Source organism: Camelus ferus, chromosome 11 (assembly GCF_009834535.1).
Source record: "Camelus ferus isolate YT-003-E chromosome 11, BCGSAC_Cfer_1.0, whole genome shotgun sequence".
In the NCBI taxonomy this organism is placed as follows: Eukaryota; Metazoa; Chordata; class Mammalia; order Artiodactyla; family Camelidae; genus Camelus; species Camelus ferus.
This window is the reverse complement of record NC_045706.1, coordinates 22,529,661-22,549,320: the sequence shown is the minus strand read 5'-3', so window position 1 is coordinate 22,549,320 and position 19,660 is coordinate 22,529,661. Positions and strand designations below refer to the sequence as shown.

At 37.9% G+C, this 19,660-nt stretch overlaps 1 protein-coding gene across 1 annotated transcript in view; it reads left to right on the top strand.

Moving 5' to 3' along the window:
* CFAP58 (cilia and flagella associated protein 58) overlaps positions 1–6,300 on the top strand; it is a 90,941-nt gene extending 84,641 nt beyond the window's left edge. The window contains exons 17-18 of the mRNA XM_032490978.1: positions 2,304–2,437; positions 6,184–6,300. Coding sequence (XP_032346869.1) covers positions 2,304–2,437; positions 6,184–6,295 — 246 coding nt within the window. The 3' untranslated portion in view covers positions 6,296–6,300. The remainder of the gene's footprint in view (positions 1–2,303; positions 2,438–6,183) is intronic.
* The last annotated feature ends 13,360 nt before the right edge of the window (positions 6,301–19,660 follow it).

Sequence of the window (19,660 nt, the reverse complement as noted above, 5' to 3'; positions counted from 1 at the left end):
CTAGCCTCTGCTCTTTCAGGGCTGAGGGACGGCTGCGCCTGGGGAGCACCCCTGGACAAGTCCACCGCTTCGGCACAAGGAGCCAGCCTCCCAAATACCGTATTCCACTGAGGCCAGCCTTTTCACTCCTCCAGGCCTAGGAGGAGCAGGGCAAGCCTCAAAGCTACCCCTCTGCTCCTGGACTGATAGATGCCACACTTCTCTTCCCAAAAAAGGGGAGATGAGCAAGTGGAGAAAGAGTTGGGGAGAGGATATTGGCAACGGAATGGAAATTTGGGAGATAGGGTTTGTACGGATTATTGCAAGACGATTTAGAGAATTTGGATGGTGGAGAAGAACAGAGGAAATATTTTAACACCATTGCCCACTGAAGCCAACTCCCCGGTCCCCAACGGCCTTGCTTCATGACCATCTCTCAAATAAGTAGCCATGAAAGATGAATTAAATCATTTTAGGATCCTGTTAGCATAAATTCCCTTCTAAGTGACATAAGAACAGCAGGTGGGGAGATAGAATGTTTTACTATTACATGTGCCTTTTAAAAGTTTTCTCATTATATTTTCAGCTTTACCTCCTAAGAGAGTACTTAGATATTCTTGATGTATTAGGAAGGGCTTACACACACACACACACACACACACACACACACACACACACAGAGCACATGCCAGCTGAATTCTGGCACTTACCTGAGCAGTGATGGTAATAATCATTGCCTTTCTGCCTGGAGTAACATAGATGCCATGCTACTAATATAGTACTAATCCTTTCACAAATAAAATGTTGTAAAATCGATCTTTTTTCTTAAAAAAAGGCAGGTGAAACAGAAGTCTAATGAGAGCATTAATTTCTAGCTTATCACTCTAAGCGTTCATTTCACATGAGTATCCTGAGGCATAATTTGAGTTTTGCAGGAGGCATAATCTTTTGATTATTTTCAACCCTTTAAACAATTGAACGTATCAAACAAAATAAAAACTTCTTTTCCCATGGGTCGGCGTGGATTAGAACAGCACATGTCTGTCTTTGCACTGCTGTCAGGTAGCTGTGCTTAGCACTGGACTGTAGTCAGCGGTTCAGAGAAGCCTTTTGTGACTTTAACCCTTTATCTCAGGATATCTGGATTTTTTTCTCTGAATGAAATGTGACCCCTGGGAGAAGAGATTCACAGGTGGGTGGTACTGAGTCTGTCCACTAGTTTGTCCTCATTATCTGGACTCTTTTAAGAAATTCCGCATTAGGTTCGGATGCAAGGTCTTTGTTCCTAAGAGTTTAACTTTTGAGACGGGTTTTCTCCCAACAGGACAATCATCTTCTTCAGCTCATGTTAACATAATCAGAATCCTTGTCACAGCAATGAATGGGAAAGAGTTCAGAAGCAGATGAGCACTCAAAAGATAAAGATCCTCCTTCCATGCAATTTTTCAAAAAATTAGGAGCTAGAGGAAAAGCAAATCGAGTCCACTGCATGCCTCTTAGAACAATAGCCTTCGTTTTCTCCCTTTGGTTTTTGTCGGGGGAGCTCCTCGCTTTGGTGTGCTTTACACATCTGTTCAGATGAGTAACTTCCCTCTTTTCTTGTCCAGCCTGAAACCAGTAGCATATACTGAGCACAACAGTGGAAGAAGCAGATAATCAGGCTTCCTATTACAGCCCCTCACACACACGTCACTCTCCCATGCACGTGTCATAGCCCCCCCACTTTTTAGAGGTAGGCGTCCCAGTGCTGGGGTAAAGAGAGAATCTGTGAATAGTCCCAAAGGGCACAGTGAAGAGGTGATGGACACTCAGCAGAACAACCACTTTGGAAAACACAGAAATTAAATGCCTACTTAGTGGTGGTGGCGGCAGGATGATTCTGAATAATTTTTACAATAATCCTAAGATGAATCACACTCCCTAGTGATAACTTTTCTGAATGCTTAAAAACAAAAAGGCTTTAAAAGCAATTTTATACTGTATGCTGGGAGTTTTTCTGTTTCTATTCACAATATTCTTGAAACACATTACACCATCCACTGTGAGCCTGTTTGAATGTGCCTGATAGTTCTTCTTGTAAGGAGGGGAATGAGGTTTCATTAAGTTTGTCACTGGATTATGAGTCTTCAGACCTCTGTTGGATTTTTACCCAGATACAGACATTGAACTGGTAGAAGGGTGCGGATTAACTGTTGAACCTGGGCATGGTTTTGTATCTCTGGCCTCACTGAGGTAAGTGGCAGCAGATTGAAAAGATTTTTTTCAGAAAAAGACATTGTCTCACTGTGTATCTTCTGTTAATGCAACTTTATTTGTCCCGTTAGGTTTTGTCTTCTGAACTGAATATGTATGAATCACAGAGCCAAGAATATAAGTATGAGATCGAGAAACTTACCAGCGATCTGCTGAACTTAAAGAAGAAATACCTTGCTCAGAAACGTAAAGAATACATTCAGAAGTAAGAATTAGTCAAATGTTCTTCTAATTTTGTTTTGCCTATTACCTACTGATAAAGAAAGAACTGCGGACAGAGTTGCAGACCTCAATGCAATAAACGAAGTCACGGGGTGAACAAATGACACTGCACAGGTCAATCAACGGGTTGGTATCAAAGCAAGACAGGTGTCTCATCTGATACTGAGACCCCTCCTTAGGGCCCTGACAGGGATCCATTAATATCTGCTCCCTGGTGGACCTCACGTGGAGCAGAGGAAACCTGTTGTGATTTCCCCCAACACTGTTCTCATGGTTTGGAGATCAGCATGCCATAACTGTGTCGGCAAAGGAGGTTCACAGTTAGCCATGTGGGGGCTAAAATGTACTCACATTTCAAGCCACAGTTAATTTTGCTAAGGGGTCTGGGTTTGGTAAAGCTGTTTTTTCTAATAACACAGCTGGACCACTATAATTACGTGCAGTTCATGAATGATTTTCACCTACGTTTTAGATAAACTATCTCTGAACCCTTTCTATATCTAGTACCTGACTTCAGTGTCTGCTGAGGGGCACTGACAAGAGCTTTCATTCTTCTTGGAGATGATAATGCAGATGTCAGGTGAACATTTTAGGTTTCAAGATGCCTACATGTTGAAGAGTACATGTTCTCCTTACTATGTTATCATCATTTGCCTAATCCCAGGGTGAGAGAGTGGGTCCAGATGAATCAGTAGGTTTGAACCTTGGCTGCTTGGCATTGCCCAAATTATCTTGTTAATTCCATGGTGGCTCACATTATGAGTTGAAAGTCAAGCTTGGTACCTCATCCGTAGGAGCATTTCAAGGATATGGTGGAGGGTTTAAATGCATCTGCCTATGATTCATTAGTGGCAAACAGCTATTTAAAGTAGCTGGATGTGAATTCATTGGCCAGTGAAAATCTCCTTTTCTTGTAAATCAGAATAATCCTCCATTCCACATTTAGATGCCAGTTCTCTGGTAGACTAAAATACTGCTAAAAATGGTAGCTCATTTAGGTGGGTCTTACTTAATGTGTGGGTCCAGCAGCTATCTGATTCAGAATCACTGGTGAGATCTATTTATTGAACATGAAGGTTCCCAGGCCCCATTTCCAGATATTTGGATGCAGCAGATTCTGGATAGGACTCAGAAATCTTCAGTTTAATTGCTCCTCAGTGATTTCCATGCACACTGATGTTTGAGAACCGCCGATATTATGTGAATTAAATGAATGTTGGAGTGAGTGGAAACACTGTAGTTTATTTCAGGACCAAGGTTGTGCTTATCAAATGTCAGCATGGCTAGTTTCCACATAAGGCCGGCGTCTAGCTCTGTGGCCTTCAAGCTTTCTGAGTGTGCACTCATATCAGGAAAACATTTCTGAACTTGCAGCTCCCCCTCATATATATTCGTATAGTTTTTAAAACAAATTTTCTTTGGAATCTTTTTTTTTACCTCCAGTATATTTAAATTTGTAAATTATATAGAGGTGTCACTTTGTGGGTAATTATTAGTAAAGCAAGATTTTAAATTTTTAAAGATGAAATATAGAATCTCTTAATCTTGGCTTTCCACTTGCTAATGGGTGATCCTACACATCTTCCAGAGTTCACGCACTCCATTTTGGAGACCAGTGGTCTAATTTACAGTTACAGACAGCTGGCTTGGCTAGACAGTTAATTATCTTTCTAGGGCTAATTAACTTCCCTGCCTTGGCCCTGGGGTTTGGTCTCGTTTCCTTTGACCTTATTGATTCCCCCCACCTCCCAAAACACGGTTTTTTGGACACAGAGAGCATGCTGTCCAACAGAGCAACACCCCTCTGTTGCCTTGGCTCTTCCCAATGGCTCTAGGTCACTAGAATTGTGCTGCCCCACCCCTGCCTCCGCTGTGGTACGCTGCTTGTGGCTATTTAAATGAAAATGAATTACAGTGAAACCAAATTCAAAATTCAGTTCCTTAGTTTCAGGAGTCACATTTCACTTACTTAGGACCCACTTGTGAGTGGACGCCACCCTGGGCAGCCTGGCCGTTAGAGCTTCTCCACCCTCGGGGGTAGTTGTATATGATAGCGCTGTGCTGCTCCAGAACCTCTGCCTTTACCTTGAATTCTCTTTCCTTGTAGCCACTCTGACCTGGCTGGGGTGTCATCAATGGTTCCATTTAGCTGGGGATCCATAAACTGGAGGGAGACAGAGGGATATGAGTTCATAGGAGAAGAGCAAAAAAAAAGATTAAGGAGCTGAAGGAGAATATACCAGGGCAAGAACAAAAGTGCTGAGATGGTTTAGACTGGAAGGAAGAAGGCTGAAGGGAGTCATTAGGATGGTCTATAAATACATTAAAAAGATCATATAAAGGAGACATTATTCCCATTAGTCAGCTTAGATCAGGCCAGAAGCATTAAGCTTAAGTTCCTCCAGAAAGCAAGATTTAGGTTACTTAAGGCAAGAGAAGGCAAGGGTGGGGGGAGTGAGGTGGGGGGGTGCCTGCATCGAACAACAGTCAGGAGGTAGACAAGTTGTCAAAGCACTTGGAGGAATCTTCTTTGCTGGATCCACTCAAGGCTGAAGCTTTTGTCCTATTTATGGAGGGTGGGTTTTTATAATAAGGAAATCAATTCGGCTAAGAGACAGCTGGATTGATAAACCAGTCCTCTACAGGATCTTTCCATATGGAATAATTTAGAATAATCTCTGTGGATATTCTCCTCACACATGCTCTTTAGCAACTCATATCATTTTGACCTTTTTGCCTTCATTTTTCTCAAACACTGAGTTTATCATGCTCCTGTCCTGACCTGCACCCCCACCCACCTGCCCCTAACTCCCCTACTCTGGACCCCCTGGCTGGTCTAGAGTCTGCAGTACCAGTCAGATTCTTCTGCAAAAGGTAGAATTCTCTCCCTTAAGGTAAATCATTTGTAGTTGTCAGATCTGATTGGTTTTAGTCTTAGTCATGTGCTTAATTTTAATTTTTAAAAAGGAATTCTAAAGATGTTTTCCATAAGTCTCCTAGTTATACAATAGATAATTTGTATAAATTTAATGTGCCTCTGCAAGAAACCTGAATGTGTGTGTGTGTGTGTGTGTTTAAAGAAGATCCATGTGGAAAATACAGTGTAGATTTTAAGGTAGAACTTCCTTTATCCATTGCCAAATGTGTTATCTTATTTATCTTACCCAACTTTTTGGATCTTAAACTATTTCTAATAATAACTGCTGCTTATCTAAAGTTGTAGGAAAATTTGTATTTTATTAATGTCCAAGTTTGATGAAGGTACCTTTGTGTGTGTGTGTGTGTGTGTGTGTGTGTGTGTGTGTGTGTAGTAAATATTTATAAGTTTCCATGGAAACGTTGGAATATAAAAGTTGATAAATGATGAATTAGTCATTATAATTGAGCCAAGAGAAAGATTCTTCTGACTGATCTTTGGAACTAAACAAATGTTTTATAAAACAGGAATATGATTACAAGTCAGGAGCCTCCAGTACATAGCGCTTGAGTTATAATGAGGCCTTCTGTCTGTGTTTAGATCAGCATTACGAAGGCACATTTAATTGTGTCTCTCCCTAATTCTATGTGTTATCAGCAAACCTCTAATTAGATTTAAACAACCACCTTGTCTAAAACTGGAAGCTTTGATCAAACCAGTTTTCAGTGGCTCACTCACCCTAGGAATTTAACACCAATCTTAGAAGAGAAAAAAGATGGTAAGGAAGTTAACTTTCACCTCCTCTCTTACAGAAACAAGGACAGAATATCCATGGATGACACCTTCTCAATGGCCAAACCAACCGGCCCTCGTTTTACAGGGGGTGGGTTTCCCCTCAGCAAGTCATCCAAGATGAAGTCCTAACTTGAAGCTGCTACCTGGGTCCAGCTGACCAGGTCATGAAATTTGCTCTGAAACATTTTGGAGGAATCTCTTTGAAATCTCTTGGATCACAGACCTTTATGGGAAATCAATGCTTAGATTCCAGGATGGAAAGAAATGCAGAACTGTTACAGTCATGTACATGTAAGAATGATGAAGTTCTACTTAGTCCACATGGATATTAACAGAATGTAATTGTATCTGTTCAAATTAGGCTGACCCATTGCATGAAGCAGATCTTTGGTTACCACCATGTTGATTGATTTGAAATGCACCACATCTAGATACTCCGTATGGATGAAACTTTGGAACCCAGTTTCTCTATTATAGACATTGGTGCTTAGGATTTATATTTAAAGGCATATTTTTGAAACACAGTGCATTCTTATTCGTAAGAATCTATTTTAATTATTTCTCATTAACAAGTCACTGATGAGATGAGAATGAAGGACATACTCTTAAGTATTTTTTAAAAAGTGTTTTTAGAGTTGATTTCTATGTGGAATTTCTTTTCAGGCCTGGGGTATGAAAATCTATTCCAAAGAGACGTACTAATAAATACTTCATCATAAAAAATAAAAAGAACCTTTGTAGAGATTTTGATCTTTGTTTTGGTAGAGTATGTAATTAAAGTTTAAAACTACTCTGAGAAATGGTTAACAGAAGGGTTTGATTCAGAGGAACCCAAACTATAAAGTGAAGGCTTTGGGCTGGTGTCCTCTGAAGGTCTATTTTTTCTAGACCTCACACTCGGATAACAGGATAGGGATCTGTATGACTTCCAGGCTGCAGGCCAACATTTTGAGCCACCGAATCCATTGTATTTTCTTTTTGTTGATGCCACAATTGTGTGGGCATCATTTCAAAGTTCCCTCCTTTAGAATGTTCATTCAGTAACATTATGTGGGACACCCTGGCCATCTTTCTCACAATAACTTGACCTCCGTAATTTTTTAAAATAATTGAGAAGTAGCTCAGGGATAGGCAAGGAGGATGTAAGTAGATTATTCCATTTGTGCTACAGGACTAAGGTTCTCATTGGGAGGAGCAGGAGACTTAATGACCCCAAGACGTTTGTTCAGATTATACAGAGAGAGGATTTCAGAGGGGTCTTCTGTGTGATTTGCTGTTCATCTCAGTTCACCACCAGAAGCAGACCCAAGGCAATGATAGCAATGAAAGAGATTTATTATGAAGTGACCCCAGGAAACACACTAAGAGTGGGGAAATAGGACAGAGAAGAGAAGGATACCAAGCCAAGGTACAGTGTCATGTCAAGTTCCATGGTGGGGAGTCTTTGGCTGGACCTTGCAGGGAGCTCTGGAAACAATGTAATCACATCTCAAGAGTTGTCCCCATCAGGGGTGAGGGAGTTGGGATATTTATATCCCCTATGCTTCTAGTCATTGGTCAAGGACTACTGTGGAAGGGTCCTTCTGGTCTGCCCTGCCTGTAGGCAAAGCAGCTGTCAGACAAGGAGATGGCAGTTGCTGACTGTTGGAAGGGAAAGTGGTTATGGGCTGGGGGAACTGAGTCAGGCACTGTTATCCTTTATTGCTTCTCCCCCATGATCCCAGTCAAGAACTGCAGATGGAAATCAACCTCCAGTGTAGCTGGTGACCCTCGGGTGAGGTGTGATCATCAGCAATCTGTGTACCATACGGGAGGTGATGGTTACATGCTGGAGAAAATTTGCTGAGAACACTTTAAAGAATCACAGTGGGGCCATTTCCATTTTTGAAAATCACTGATGATATCAACCCTCAGAGCTGACCATATTCTGTTTAGACGAAAGGCTTTTACAGGTAAGGTAAGGCGAGGCAGTTATGACACAGGCACGGCACTGGAGGGTTTCCCATCCATTCAAGGCCATTTTGAAGTAGAGCCATAGCCAACTTCCTTCTGAGTCCTTGGGTGACTTTATAAGAAGTTCACTTCTCTAGGGAAATGGGATCTGGGATTCTTGATTCCTCCCAGGACAGCAAACACTCTAGAGACAGATGCCAGGTTCAAATCCTGGCTCATCATAACAACTGAGTTGTTTTGAAGATTAAATGGATTCACATGTATATGCTTAGAACAATGTCAGCACATAGTAATTGTTCAATAAACATCTGCCATTATTATTATGATGTAAGAGATATGTTTTGAAATTGGAGAATAAACATTATTACCTAATACTTTATTATATCAACTATAAAGGTGATTCTGATCCTCATTTACAGCATTTACAGGATGAATGACACTAAAATATCTGGATGAAGCTAGATTTGCTAATATAATTGATAATTGAGTACTTTGCAGAAATGCCATACAGGGGAACTCATGAAAACTTCTGTATATTTTTCTTATCATTGTGATCTGAGAACAGATTTCTCACCTTCAGAAGTCAGAGCTTCCAGAGGGAATGATGCTGGTGGCCTCTAGCTGCCATCTTCTTCTTTTTTTTTTTTTAACTTTTTTTTTTTTAATTGAGTTATAGTCATTTTACAATGTTGTGTCAAATTCCATTGTAGAGCACAATTTTTCAGTTATACATGAACATACATTCATTCATTGTCACATTCTCTTTCAATGTGAGCCACCACAAGATCCTGTATATATTTGCCTGTGCTACACAGTACAATCTTGTTTATCTATTCTACATTTTGAAATCCCAGTCTGTGCCTTCCCACCCCCCCATCCCTCTGGCAACCACAAGTTTGTATTCTATGTGTATGAGTCTGTTTCTGTTTGGTATTTATGTTGTTTTTTTTTTTTAGATTCCGCATATGAGCCAGCTCATACGGTGTTTTTCTTTATCTTTCTGGCTTACTTCACTTAGAATGACATTCTCCAGGAACACCCATGTTGCTGCAAATGGCATTATGTTGTTGGTTTTTATGGCTGAATACTATTCCATTGTATAAATATACCACTTCTTCTTTATCCAGTCATCTGTTGATGGACATTTAGGCTGTTTCCATGTCTTGGCTCTTGTAAATAGTGCTGCTGTGAACATTGGGGTGCATGTGTCATTTTGAAGTAGGGTTTCTTCTGGATATATGCCCAGGAGCAGGATTCCTGGGTCATATGGTAAGTCTATTCCTAGTCTTTTGAGGAATCGCCATACTATTTTCCAAAGTGGCATTCCCACCAGCAGTGTAGGAGGGTTCCCTTTTCTCCACAGCCTCTCCAGCATTTGTCATTTGTGGACTTTTGAACGATGGCCATTCTGACTGGTGTGAGGTGATACCTCATTGTAGTTTTGATTTGCATTTCTCTGATAATTAGTGATATTGAGAATTTTTATGTGCCTATTGATCATTTGTACTTCTTCCTTAAAGAATTGCTTGTTTAGGTCTTCTGCCCATTTTTGGATTAGGTTGTTTGTTTTTTTCTTATTAAGTTGGAAGAGCTGCTTATTTATTCTGGAGATCAAGCCTTTGTCGGTTTCATTTGCAAAAATTTTCTCCCATTCCGTAGGTTGTCGTTTTGTTTTACTTATGGTTTCCTTTGCTGTGCAGAAGCTTGTAAGTTTAATTAGGTCCCATTTGTTTATTCTTGCTTTTATTTCTATTGCTTGGGTAGACTGCCCTAGGAGAGCGTTTTTGAGATGTATGTCAGATAATGTTTTGCCTATATTTTCTTCTAGGAGGTTTATTGTATCTTGTCTTATGTTTAGGTCTTTGACCCATTCTGAGTTTATTTTTGTGTATGGTATAAGGGAGTGTTCTAGCTTCATTGCTTTACATGCTGCTGTCCAGTTTTCCCAACACCATTTGCTGAAGAGACTGTCTTTATGCCATTGTATATTCTTGCCTCCTTTGTCGAAGATTAGTTGACCAAAAGTTTTTAGGTTCATTTCTGGGCTCTCTATTCTGTTCCATTGATCCATGTCTGTTTTTCTACCAATACCATGCTGTCTTGATGACTGTAGCTCTGTAGTATTATCTGATGTCTGGGAGAGTTATTCCTCCAGCCTCTTTTTCTTCAGTAATGCAATGTAATGGCAATTCTAGGTCTTCCGTGGTTAGCTGCCATCTTCTTCTTGTTTCTCTCCATGTAGCAGAGAAGGGTGGTCAGCCTCTGCTGCTGACAGAGGCCCGTCGAGCCAAGATCGTGTGGGCTCTGGGAGTTAACACAGCAGCTCCATAAGCTCAATATGCTTATGTTCAAATGGAGGAGGAGTGAATTAAGGCCAGAAAAGGTGGGAGATACTGCTGCTGCCTCTCATTCCCTGCACAGCCCGACAGCCCAGGTATTCTAAGCGACAATGATTTAGGTGGAGGTGTTGCCACCATAGCCACAGTACAAAAGTGAACTATTAAAAATACTGAGATTTGCACATCATTAAAGATAACTGTGAACTCACAGTGGGCTAACGTGCTTTTAAAATCACAAATCTGAGCTGCATTGTAAAGCAACATTAGGGGGTTGTAGAGTAACACCATTTTACCCTGGGGTTTTGAGCGTCTCAGAAAGGAGTCATGTTGCTAAAACAGCCATTTCCTCTTGACTGGGCTGATGGGGAGCTGGTATGGTTTCTCTGTCGATAGAGAGACATGATAAAGGGGACTCCTGGGTCATTATTTGCTGATCAGAGCTTCTCAGCAACTGCTCTTACAGCCAGACTTTTATTGTGCTTACCTCTGAAGAAATTGCTCAGAGCGAAAGTTTGTTGCTGTGATAAGCCATGGAGATGGAAGTAGTCATGCTTGGAGGAGATGGCAGCTGCTCTCCTTGTCATGGGCTGTAATTTTGCTATAAAAATTTATCCAGGGTTGATAATTATGGTTTGATTTCCTGGCTCACTCAACCAGATTCTGATGTCTGAGCTAGGCCAATATACCCATCAGAAAATACTATGTCATGAATTGAGAGTTGAGTAGCATTTCAGAGCCTGGACAATTGGAAGAAAGATACTCTTTCCCTTCAACATGATCAATTGTATAGAGATCTAGTTGGAATAGGGAGCAAAGGGAGGGCATTTTGAAATATTAAAATGGTAAAATAGTTTAAAAATATATCTCATTATTTTCTTTGTAGTAGATGAGAAATATTTTTATGGCATTATCCATTTTTAACTTCTAATTCAATGCTGTTTTAGTATACCATTTCTCATATCTATTATTTAAAAGTTCCATTAGGGTTTTGAGACCCATTAGATTTTACAACGGCATGAAATGTGTTATCAACAGGGTACCATTTTTCTTTTTTATAATTAAAAATAGATTTTTTTCCTCTTATTTAAAAGTGCCAATTGAAATACAGAGAGAAAATTAGAAAATATGAATAAGCAAAAAGAAAATATGATTCAGCATCAATAACCCCACCATCTATTGATAAATATTGTTTTCCTGTGCTAATGCACATCTCATTGACCTGGGTTGGCTGTACCAGTTGCTATGCCCACCGTTATTTCTGACTGATTGTGCTGCTTATAATTCCCAATTGTTAAATATCTTGAATATCACCTTTGAAATACTACTGTTTTATAATTTTGAGTGTTATCTTTCTGGACATTTAAGATAAGTATATATAGATATATTTTATTTTTAAAGCTCAAAGATATAATTTACATTTAATAAAAGCACACTTTTAAATGTATAGCTTGGTAAGTTTTGACAAATGAATATGCCCAAGTAACCACTGCCACAATCACCCCCCCCCAAGAATGCCCTTATGCCTCTTGGCAGTCAATATTCACAGCCCCCATCCAGCCTAAGCAATGATAGATCTGTTTTTCATCATTATGTATTAGTTATATCTTTCTTAGAATTTCATGTAAATAGAATCATACAGTAGACACTCTTTTGTGCCTGGCTTTTTTTCATGTAATTTTTTTTTGAGATTCACTCATGTTGTTGTGTATGTCAGTAATTAATTCATGTTTATTGCTAAGTAATATTCCCTTATGTTGACAATGCAATTTGCCTATTGATTTACCTGTTGATAGGAATTCAGGTTGTATCCAGTGTTTGGTTATTATAAATAAAGTTGCTATGAATGTTCATGTACAAGTCTTTATGTAGACAAGCATTATCATTGCTCTTGGGTAAATACTGAGGAATGAAATTGCTGGATCACTTTGAAGGTAAATGATCATTTAACTTGATAAGACACTGCCAAACTGTTTTCCTAACTGATTGGGCCATTTTTCATTCCTATCTACAATGTGTGTGAACTCCAGTTACTCCAGTCTTTGTCAATATTTGGTATTGTCAGTATTTTTTTAAGCCATTCTATTGGATATATAGTGATATTTTATTGTGATTTAAATTTATATTTCCCAATGATTAATAATACTAGGCACCTTTTTTTTTATGTGCTTTTGGTCATTCATGGAAGCATTTTCAAATTCTTTGCCCATTTAAAAAATTTTCATAATTAGGTTATAAGTGTTCTTTGTCTATTCTGGATAAATAAACCTTTGTCAGATATATGTATTGCAAATATTTTCACTTAGGCTGGGCTGTACCTTTTCATTTTCTTCACAGTGTATTTTGAAGAGTAGATCTTTTAAATTTTACTTAGATCCAGTTTATCCTTATTTCTCTTACGTAGTTAGTACTTTTCTTGCCCTAAGTAATTTTTGCCTACTCCCGGATAGTAATGATTTTATATCTGTTTTTATCTAGAAGTTTTACTATAGTTTTAGTTTTTATGTTTATATTTATGATCCATTTAGAGTTAATTTTATGTATGGTTTGAGGTTAGAGTAGAGGTTCATTTTTGTTCCATCTGGATATCCGGTTGTTCAGCACCATTTGTTTAAAAGACTGTCATTTTCCATTGAATTACTTTGGCATATTTGTAGAAAATCAGTTGACTTTATTTCAGTAGTTCTATTTATGAACTCTGTTCTGTAGTTCTATACCTATCTGTGATGATAACAGTAACTTTATAGCAAGTCTTGAGATTCGATGGTGTAAGATCTTCAACTTTTTTCTTCTTCTTTGGAATTATTCTTATTGTTCTAGGTTTTATCCATATCTATACACCACTTAAACTGGTTTATCAATTTCTGCAAAAAAGTCTGCTGGTAGTTTGGTTGGATTGCATTGAATCTATAGATCAATTTGGGGAGAATCGTCACCTTAACAATATTGAGGCTTTCAAGACATGAATGTGGCCTATGTCCCCATTAATTTAAATTTTTACAATTTCTCTCAGCAGCATTTTGTATTTTTCAGTGTACATATATTGCACATGTTCTGTAAATTTATGCCTAAGTATTCTGCAACTTCTGATGTTATTGTAAATGGTAATTTTAAACCTATCTTTCATTTGTTATTAGTATGTGGAAATACAACTAACTTTTGTGTATTCCTTTTGTATCCCAGGACATTGTTAAATCCATTTGTTTTCAGCTTTTTGGAATTACTTAAGATTTTCTATGAACATAATCATGTTTTCTACAAATAAAGTCAGTTTTTGTTTGTTTTCAATCAGTATGCTTTTTATTATTTGTTTATTTGTTTCTTCATAATCACCATACTTACACTGGCCAGGACTTCAAGTAAATTGTTAGATTAAAGTGGTGAGAGCAGCATCTCTGCCTTGTTCTTGATGTTAGGGGGAAAGTTTGAGTCTTTCATCATGAAGTATGATGTTAGCTGTAGGATTTTCATAGATGCCCTCTATTAGGTTGAGGAAGCTTCCTTCTATTGCTTGTTTGCTAAGAGTTTTAATCATACATGGATACTTAATTTCCGCAATGCTTTTTCTGCATGTATTGAGATAGTCTTATGTTTTTTTCTCATTTATTTTGTTAACATGATGAATTACTTTGACTTTCAAATGTTAAAGAAACTTTGCATTCTTTGGGTAAACCCCACTTGGTCATATGTCGTTTTTATACCCTGTTGAATTAGATTTGCTAACATTTTGTTAGTGACTTTGACAGCTTTGTTCAACAGGGTTATTGGTCTGTAGTTTTCTTATGAGGTCTTTGCCTGGTTTTGGTTTCAAGGTTTTCCTCGTCTCACAAACTGAACTAGGAAATGATCCTTCTCCACTATTTCCTGAAATACTTCATAGGATTGGTATTATTTCTTCCTTAAATATGTGATATAATTTACCTTTAAAATTATCTGAAATGATAATTTTTCTTGTGGGAAAGTTTTAAATTAGATACAGGGTTATTTGGGTTTTTTGTTTCATCTTCTGTTGCTTTTGATAATTCATGTCTTTCAAGGGGTTTATATATTTCGTATAAGTTGTTAAACTTATGGACATAAAGTCAATCAAAATATTCTTTTACTTTCCTTAACATTGCTAGGATCCAAACAGACATTCCTTATTTCATTCTGGATATTGGTAATTTAAACCTTCTCTCCTTTTTTCTTTATGAGAGTTCATTAATAAAATTTTATTGATATTTTCAAAGAACCAGCTTTTTGTTTTATTCTTCTCTATTATCAGTTTTTTATTTCACTGATTTCTGCAATAGTACTTAATATTTTCCTTCTGCTATTTAGTTTGGGTTTAATTTTCTCTTTCTCTTACAGCTTCTTAAGGTAGTTGATTTTAGCCTTTCCTTTTTTAAAATACAGCCTTAAAGCTCTATGTTTCTCTCCTAGCTCTGCTTAAAATACATTCCCCACATTTTAATATGTTGTGTTTTCATTATTTTTTAGTCTAATTAGATTCTACTTTCCGTTATGACTCATGGGCTGTTTAGAATCGTGTTTTTAAATGTCACAAACATGTAGGTGCTTTTCCAGATATCTTTTGTTACTAATTTTTTATTTCTGTTGTCATCAGAGAACGTGTCCTGTATACTCTGAATCATTTCAAATTGATTGAGATTTGTTTTATGGGCCAGAGTATGGATTATCTTGATGCTTGTTTTTTGTGCACTTGAAAATAATGTGTATTTTTGCTTTTGTTGGGTAAGTGTTATGTAACTGTCAATTAGGTCAAGTTAGCTGCTGGTGTTATTCAAGTCTTCTAGATTTCTCCTGGTTTCTTTTTACTTGTTCTATTGATTACTGAGAGTAGAGTGTCAAATATTCAAGTGTGATTGTGGCTTTGTCTATTTATCCTTTCACTGTTGTCAGTTTTTGCTGCCTGCATTTTGAAGCTTTGAAATCGATGCCTAGATGTTTAGGATTATATCTTCTTGATAAATTGACCCTTTTAATATTATGAAAGACCTCTCTTTATTTCTGGTAATATTGCTTACCTCAAAGTCTACATTGTCCCATATGAATATAATTACTCCAGTTTATGATTGTTAGTGTTTTTATATTATAGTTTCCCATCCTTTTACTTTTAAGCTAGTGGTATATTAAAATGTACCCATTGTAGAGAAAATATAGTTGGATATTGCTGTTTTTCTTTTAAGTTCAGTATGGCAGTCTTGCCCTTTTAATTGGAAGAATTAGACCAGTTACATTTAATCAGATTATCAATATTGTTTTGTACCCTTTACCAACCTGTCCCTTTGTTTGTTATTACATTGTTTTCTGGTATATATTATTTCTGCCTATGAGTCTGAAAATATTCTTATCTTTTTCATTTGAATGTAATGTATCTTTTGCTTTACAAAATTTGTCTTTATAACTGATTTTTAGGATTTTATTATGATGTGCTTTGGTGTGGTTGGTTTTCTTTATGTTTATCCTGCTTGGGGGTCATTGAGATTTTTGAATGCGTAGGCTTATAATTTTCATAAAACTTGGGGGAAAAAGTTGGCCATTATTTCTTCAAAAAATTTTTTGTGCACCCTCTTTCTGGGATTTCTATTACTTTTATGTTAGACATTAATTTCTCTACTTTAAGTCTTTTTTATTTTGTTTTATGATTCACTTTGGATAGTCTCTATTGATGTCTTAAAATTTCACTAATATTTCCTTGTGCAGTGTTTACTCTGTGGTTAAACACCATTCAGTACATTTCTTATTTCAGATATTGTGGTTTTTAGTTTTAGAAGTTTTGCTTGGTTACTTTGATATCTTCCATCTCTCTCTTCTTTATATTCATGCTTTCTTTATATCCATGAGCTGTTTTTATTTTTGCCATAGCTGTTTTGAAATCCCTATCTACTAATTACATCATCTCTGTAATTAGTACTGACTGAATCTTCTGATTTGGGCCACATTTTCCTGCATCTTTGTATATCTGGCAGTTTTCTATTGGAGGCTGGATATTGTGAATATTGTACTGTTGAGTGTCTAGATTTTGCTATCTTTGTTTAAAGGGTGTGCAATTTTGTCTTGTTAGATAGTTAAATTGCTTGTGGATTACCTTAGAGGCTTACTCAAAATTTTTTAAAAAATCACTTACAGAAAAGGTGCAAGAATAGTATAAAGTGTTCATTGATATGCTTCACCCAGACTAGCCAGTTGCTATCATTTTACTGCATTTGCTTTATTCACTTATCTATTTTTTTTCTGAACCTGTTTAAGAGTAAATTGTAGAGATTATGCCTCTCTACTCCTAAACGCTTCATTAGAGTGTATTTCCTATAACCAGGGAACTCTGTCACAGACCTCCAGTAAAATCAACCTCAGAAAATTAACACTGATATAATAGTATTTTCTAATCTGGAGACTTTATTGAGATTTTATGCATTATTCCATTTATGTTCCTCATAGCAAATGAAAATACAATACTTTACAGAAATCTTACATTCTGTTATCATATCTGTTTAGACACCTTTAACCTGGAATGGACCTTGGGTCTTTCTTTGTATTTCATGGCATTGAGGGTTGTTTTTCAAACTCGATTTTTTTAAATGTTTTCTTATGATTACGTTTAGGTCATACACTTTTGGCAGAACTATCACAGAAGTGATGCTGAGTTCTTCTCAGTGCGTCATATCAGGAGGCAGATGGTCAGTCCCCTTACTGATCATGTTAAGTTTAATAGTTCACTTAAGGTGATATCACCATGTTTATCCACTGTATATTTACCCTTCAATCCACTGCAACACATAAATATCTAGTAGGTAAATAAAATGAGACTCTGTCAAGATTATTTCCTCCTCAAACTTTATCCACTAGTTTTAGCACTACTGATGGTTCTTTCCTGAATCAACAGCAATTATAATATTTTGACAAATGGTGATTTTCTTATTCTATCATTCCTTCTCTATTTATTAACTGGCTTTTTACTGAAAGAATGTTTCCTTCCCTCCCTCCCTCCTGATCTCCTTTCTCCCTTTCTTTCTTTCCTCCTTTCTAATATTTATATTTTCTAAGATATTTGTACCAACGATATGATTGTAATAAATATAAGAATTTTAAAAATGAACAAAAAGTTTTCAGAACCTGAGCCCTTTGACAAAGCAACTATTTCCATTAAGATTTCTTGTTTAATGATATAATGACCATTGAGAAAATATTCAATCAATAATATGTTTGAGTTTCTACCATATATATATATTGTGCTAAGCACTTTAGGAAATGTAAAGGTGTCCTTGTAAATTTTAGAAATTTTGAGTTTTTTTCCTCTTCATTTTCAAGTTCCTTCACATTTTCCCAGCTGTCCCTTCTTTTTCATTCTATCAAGCCAGAGGACATATCTCTTCTTTTCTCTAAGGCTGATTCCTCCACCTTTGCCCACAATTCTATTCCCTTTCATGTCTTTTGGAGTCTTGTAAGTAGACAGGATGGCATAGTGGTTTGGGGACCAGATGGACTTTTAATTTGAATCCATCCCCTTCTAATTACAGCTGTTTGATCTCAGCTAGTTAAGTAGGCTCTCTAGACTTTGGACTCTCACTTGTAAAGTCGGGATAATAATAGTACCCATCTCAAAGAACTGTTGTGAGGACTACAGGAGACCGACCACTTGTGATGTTTGTACAGTGCCTGGCACATAGTAAGTGCTTGATCAGTGTCAGCTTTAATTATTATTATCTAAAAATCATTTTCTTGCTCCTAATAATAGCTTGGAACATTTAAAAATACTGTTCCAGTGGTCACTTGGATGGGTAATAAACTTCGTGAAAAATCTTTAACTGTTGTCTGCATGGATATAGTCCAGAGTTCTCCTTGGATTGTGAAGCCTTCTATTTTGCTCTTTAAATAAGTGTTAGAAGATTGAATGGCTATTAAAGTATATTGTGTCCATTCTGTTTCTCTCCCATGAGTGATTAGTCTTTCTTCCACTTAATCTGAGACAGAATGCCAGGAACTTTACCCTCTAATTCCGAAGGAGTTGTCTTTTATCTAAATGAAGACAATTCCTTTTCCTCCTTTTCTTCCTTCCCATTGTGATGATGCAAGGGAACTTCCTAAGTGTAACAGTTACAGTTACAGCCACCATCACAAAGGCTTTTAAAAACCCTAAGGCTCAGGCCACACCCCAGCGTCTTTGAGAGAGGAACCCACGTTCTTAAACCTAGTTGCACATAGGAATCACTTGGGGAATTTAAAAAACACCGATGTCTGGTCCCTCCCTCAGAGACACTGATTTTATTGGCCCCGGTGTCAGGATTGTTTAAAGCTCCCCTGTGGTTCTGATGCGCAGCCAGGCTTGAGAATGGCTGCTTTACACACAGTATCTCCTCCTTAAGGGAAGCCTCTCTCCAGGCCCACGCGACCTCCCTAGTGAGAGAGGAGCAGCCTCCCGGGTCATGGAGCTTGACTATCAGGGCAAGACTCGAACTGATTAGCCTCTGACCAACCCCATCCTGCCCCTGCTCATGACATGGAGGTTGTCCCCAGTCTCTGGTGGAAGCACAAGCTCCAGGCCATCCCGTGCTCCTATTACCCAAACCCCTAACCCTCCTTGCCCTCATTGTGCCCTCTGAACTCTGACCTATGATCAGCAAACATCCTACATCCTCAACCTTTTATTCTGAATGCAGGTCCCCTCCTTCCTCTCCTTGCCCTAAGGGAGACTTGGCTCACTTCCTTGTCTCTCTCTTGAGTGGAGACCGTTTCCTTCTTAAATCCCACACACTTCTTGCTCTTCAGGCTGAGGGTGTGGAGTTGGTGTCATCCTTGCTCGGCATTTCCACTGTAATTCCTATTCCTTTCTCCTTCACAATGTTAGTGTGCGTGAAGTTGGGCCATCCTGCTTATCACCCACCAGCCCTTGGCGTTTCACTCATCTACTTACCTGCCTGGTAGGCACGCGCCTCATGCGTCTCCTCAGCTGTGGCTCATTGTGCGCCTCTTCATTCCTGCTCCTTGCATTGCTCCTGGTGATGTCAGCAACTATGCGGATGAGACCTGCACAGTGTTCCAGGCTCTCACTTCCTTGAGGTCCTCACTTCTAACAACTTTTCCTCCCTTCCGCCTCAAGTCATCATCCAGTTATTCTGCTTACTGTTAATTATTCCAATTATTTAGAGTCTTGAAATCTTGGTTTTAAATATTCTTCTTCCTATTCTTCTAGATACTATGCTGT